We start from the raw sequence: 5,348 nt of genomic DNA on the forward strand, positions 1-5,348 counted from the left end.
CGAAGGCAGATCCGATCAGTAAGGTGACTGAACCACCTGCTGCTGTGCTCCTCAAGGATGACCTCAATACAGTCCTCCATACTGTAAGCATCTCAGGGCAAACATATTGCTTTTTCAACTTAAGTATCCACTGTATTGTTTGTAGGATTGAAATTAGAATCAGAAGCTAACAGAATTGTGTATGGTTTAGTATGGTTACTGTCTGCTTTAAAGGGATAGTTCACCCAAAAATGAAAATGTGATGTTTATCTGCTTACCCCCAGAGCATCCAAGATGTTGGTGACTTTGTTTCTTCAGTAGAACACAAATGAAGATTTTTAACTCCAGCCGTTTCAGTCTATCAGTCGTATAATGCATGGCAATGGTAACAAAATCTATGAGAGTAAAAAACACATGCACAGACAAATCCATATTAAACCCTGCGGCTCGTGACGACACATTGATGTCCTAAGACACGAAACGATCGGTTTGTGCCAGAAACCGAACAGTTTTTATATAATATTTTACCTCTAATACACCACTATGTCCAACTGTCTTTTGGCGCGCGCACGGCATCCGGTGGTATTGTTTAATTGAAATCAAGTTCAAATATAATATAAATAAATATTAGGTGAAAAACAAAAAATTTCAAACAAAGATTAGAGAAATGAGAAATGTTGCCTTAGCAACTAACTTAATTACTAACTAAAATGATTAACTAAGTTGACGTTGAAGTACTAAATTAATAAAAACTGAAATAAAAAAAATGCAAAGCTAAATAGAAATATACAACAAAACGAATAAAAATGATAAAAAGAAAATTTTAACTAAAATGTAACTGATAAACTGAAAATATAAAAATAAAAGCCAGTTCAAAATATTTATAAATAATATAAAAGTATATACATAATACTAAAATAGCATTGTATCACTGCTGTGAGTAATTACATCTTGCTTCTCAAAACTGAATCTGTTTTTTAGTTCATCCACTACAATTTGATTGAATTTTTAGTAGACTACTCTTGTCGAAATATTGAAATAATAACTGGAATGATTATTAGCATTTCTTTAGATTTGTTTTATACATTTACACTTACATAAATTCAGGTTCATAGAATTGTTTCCTACGACCAGAGATTTGCAAAAGCTTTAAAGGGGTCATATGATGCGATTTCAATTGTTCCTTTCTCTTTGGAGTGTTACAAGCTCTTGGTGCATAAAGAAGATCTGTAAAGTTGCAAAGACTAAAGTCTCAAATAAAAAGTTAAGAGTCAGCCACACCTACCTAAAACGCCTCGTTCTAACACACCCCCACATGTCTACCTCACTATGTGGGAAGATTTGCATAACACCGCCCAAATGTTCACGAAAAGAAAGAAGGTGTAACTTTTATTCTCGCTGTAGTATTGCTGCCGCTGCCGCCATGTCGTGAAGACGCTGTGTGCTTCGTTGTGAAAGCGAAACTACTTTGTTTGGTTGTGTTAAACATGTCGTTTGTGTAGAAGTAAACTCAATAGGTCTACTTTTCAAAGCTAATTCACAAGTTTCATCTTTACTGTTATTTAAACCATATGTCAAATCTGTCTTTTTTTGTACCCATATTAAAAAAAAAAAAAAGAGGTTTAGGTCTCATTATATTTTCAAATAATTATAGACCGATAATCGGTTTACCCAAATAATCTTAAAATGTTTACTGTACTGCAAACTCCATTGTAATTTTTATATTTTGTATAAATATACATTAGGCTATATGTATAAAATGTTTTCAGCAGTTATTCCTTAGATATGCGTGATATTACAATCAAAATTGTATATATTACAACAAATTTAGATTGGTTTTTTTTTACAATGTATTAATTTATTAATTTGATTACAAAAAATGATTTCGATTATTTTGGATAGCAGAAAAACGTAATACAGTACAAAATTACAGTGTTAAACATGTCGTTTGTGTAGAAGTAAACTCAATAGGTCTACTTTTCAAAGCTAATTCACAAGTTTCATCTTTACTGTTATTTAAACCATATGTCAAATCTGTCTTTTTTTGTACCCATATTTAAAAAAAAAAAAAGAGGTTTAGGTCTCATTATATTTTCTAATAATTATAGACCGATAATCGGTTTACCCAAATAATCTTAAAATGTTTACTGTACTGCAAACTCCATTGTAATTTTTATATTTTGTATAAATATACATTAGGCTATATGTATAAAATGTTTTCAGCAGTTATTCCTCAGATATGCGTGATATTACAATCAAAATTGTATATATTACAACAAATTTAGATTGTTTTTTTTTACAATGTATTAATTTATTAATTTTTAATTTGATTACAAAAAATGATTTCGATTATTTTGGATAGCAGAAAAACGTAATACAGTACAAAATTACAAATTTAGATTGCAAAAACAGTGTAAATACAGTAGATTATTGTTAGTATTCATGATTATATTGTAGTGTGATTATAATTGTATTAAAAAAGACAGAAATTGAAATATGCTGGTTTAGCAGACAATTAAACAAAGATAATATCGATCATCAAAAATAATAACAATGTCAGTATTATCAAATGACTTTAATTAATCCAAATGTTTCTGTTAATAAATAGCAGTTTAGTGTTAGATTTTTATTGTTGTTAAACTGTAAAAAATCTGACCTTCTTCAGTCTTCTGTTCAAATTGCTTGATTAGTGTCCACTATCTTATGAAATATAGCTCCATAATAGATGCATATAAGCTTTTTGAAGATTTATTGGTGCAGATAAAATGCACATCTGTGTTGCCGAAGCTGTTTGTCCGAAAGCGTCTTTTCTCGTTGCAGATGGCTGCGACACAGAAAGAAGGATCTGACCAGAACTTCGATTACATGTTCAAACTGCTGATCATCGGCAACAGCAGTGTAGGAAAGACGTCGTTTCTCTTCCGGTACGCTGACGACTCCTTCACGTCAGCGTTTGTGAGCACGGTGGGCATCGATTTCAAAGTCAAAACCGTCTACAAGAACGACAAGAGAATCAAACTGCAGATATGGGTGAGTTGGCCTACATTAGACAGCAGCTTTCATTAGACTAGCCGTGTAGCTTGAAATGAGGACGCTTAAATTGATGCCTTGCTTGCCTCAGGTCAGTGCTTCTCAACTGGTGGGTTGCAATCCACTAAATTAGACAGATGCCAGCATATTCTAGTTCGATATTCTCTCCTTCTCAAAAGTAAATAGTGCATCTGACTCCTTGTGCATGGATATTCATTGCCTAGGGTGATGAATTTCATTCATGATTGGTAAACTGATCTATGACAAGATACTTACTATTTAACATACTAAACAAAAGTCAGTTTGTTGCATCATATTTCTAGACAGATTATTAACCAACTTCGGTCTTTTTGGCACAAACATATGAGTCAGAGTGACTCAAAATGAAAATTTGAAATGCTCAAAGCAGGTGGTGAACAAACATGATGGATAAAAGTGGCATAGTGGAATGATGTTTTGTACATTTGTTAGACGTCTAGTATGCATGCTCTCAGAAACCAGACAGATACAGGAAGGTGTTTATGTTTTAAACCGAACTGATTTCATTCATGTGCAATTGAGGATTCCGTTTTGCCAGAGTTATTCAGCTCTTGGAGAATCATCTTTTCATGACACTAAATATAGTTCACCCCACTTTATTTTGTCCTTAAAGGATACATATTATGCCCCTTTTTACAATATGTAATATAAGTCTCTGGTGTCCCCAGAATGTGTCTTTGAAGTTTCAGCTCAAAATTCTCCACAGATCATTTATTATATCATTTTGAAAATGCCTATTTTGAGTGGAAGCAGAAACACTGTTTTTCGGGCCTGTCTCTTTAAATGCAGATGAGCTGCTGCTCCCCGCCCCCTTTTCCAGAATAGAGCTGCGCCATTACAGCTCGGACCTCCTAAAAACATCTGTTATGATTATCATGTTTATATCACTGAAATCATGCGGTTTAAACATCTGATACACGGTTTTCTGAGCGCACACATCCGAAGCACACGGACAGAAAGCGGCTGTCGCAGCATGTGAGTACTAAACTAAGTTCTCATTCACGCACAAGTTTACGTTAAAAACATACATGAGTTACAAAAACAGTCGGTTATGTCGGTAAACAGCTGGGAAATAAATTGCATGTTTATTTTAGATCTAAATAGTGTTCTGTGCTCGTCTGTGCAGCCAATGACAGAACAGTTAGCATGTTTTGCTCAAACTTTCTCCTTGGCATTAGAACTGGTACAGCGTTGTCGCTTGCAAAATCAAATGATGGCGCTGTGGTTGGAAATTTACAGATTAAGGGGCGGTAATATTATAATGAGATCCCTTTGCCACTTCACCAATGGAGCGAAATCAGACGCACTCGTTTTCTCAGATGCTTGCAGAAAAAGGCAGGTCCACCAGGGACCTGATTATAGCACTTAAAACCTTTAATGCGAATGAAATCTTCAATATGGATTGATTGAAAAGCAATAATGTTTTTATAGGTAATACACAAACTGTATGGAAAGTAACCTAAAGCAAATTCCTGTTTTGAAAATTGCTGCATGTGGTTTCTGAACTGATTGGCATTGATGTAATTGATTCAATAATGTCATTATTTTAAAGGGGTCATATGATGCTGCTAAAAAGAATATTATTTTGTGTTTTTGGTGTAATGAAATGTGTTTATGCGGTTTAAAGTAAAAAAAAAACATTATTTTTCACATACTGTACATTATTGTTTCTCCTCTATGCCCCGCCTTTTTGAAACACGTCGATTTTTACAAAGCTCATCGGTCTGAAAAAGCGAGGTGTGCTCTGATTGGCCAGCTATCCAGTGCGTTGTGATTGGCCAAATACCTCAAGCATGTGACGGAAATGTTACACCCCTCACCATACTGTGATGCCGTGTCCCAGCCGGAGCGACGACACAAAAACATTTAAACCCATTACAAACGAGGCATTTGTTGCATCCAGTGGGGACATAATTACTGATTATAATGACTTATACTGTCTTTTTACGCGTTGCGTTGCATTGCATTGCGCCGTGTAAACATAAAACCCTGTCTGCATTTGTGATCAGAGAAATGACAAACAACAAGTGCTACTCTACACTGCCCAAAACTCGCGACGTACTTACGAACTGCCGGCATTTTAGTCTAACGTTACTCTCCCAGGATCAGGAAACGGTCCTCCATAAAATGTGTCGGTGTGTCGGCGCACTAAGTTGATGTATTCCCTCAGTGACCAGCACAGATCAGCTCCAGGCATGAGTTGATGTAGTGACCAGCACAGATCAGCTCCAGGCATGACGAAGTGGATATCGTCCTCTTTTGGAAGACCAAACAAAGTAACAAAGTAGTCACAACGAAAA

General features: G+C 35.0%; 1 protein-coding gene across 1 annotated transcript in view; it reads left to right on the forward strand.

Annotated features, from left to right (window-relative positions):
- Positions 1 to 2,799: 2,799 nt before the first annotated feature.
- Positions 2,800 to 5,348, forward strand: part of LOC107602252 (ras-related protein Rab-3C) — a 36,429-nt gene continuing 33,880 nt past the window's right edge. Inside the window, exon 1 of the mRNA XM_016294710.1 lies at positions 2,800 to 3,009. Within this exon, the coding sequence (XP_016150196.1) occupies positions 2,800 to 3,009 (210 nt within the window). The remainder of the gene's footprint in view (positions 3,010 to 5,348) is intronic.

Source organism: Sinocyclocheilus grahami, unplaced genomic scaffold (assembly GCF_001515645.1).
Source record: "Sinocyclocheilus grahami isolate Dianchi unplaced genomic scaffold, SAMN03320097.WGS_v1.1 scaffold322.1, whole genome shotgun sequence".
Lineage (NCBI taxonomy): Eukaryota > Metazoa > Chordata > Actinopteri > Cypriniformes > Cyprinidae > Sinocyclocheilus > Sinocyclocheilus grahami.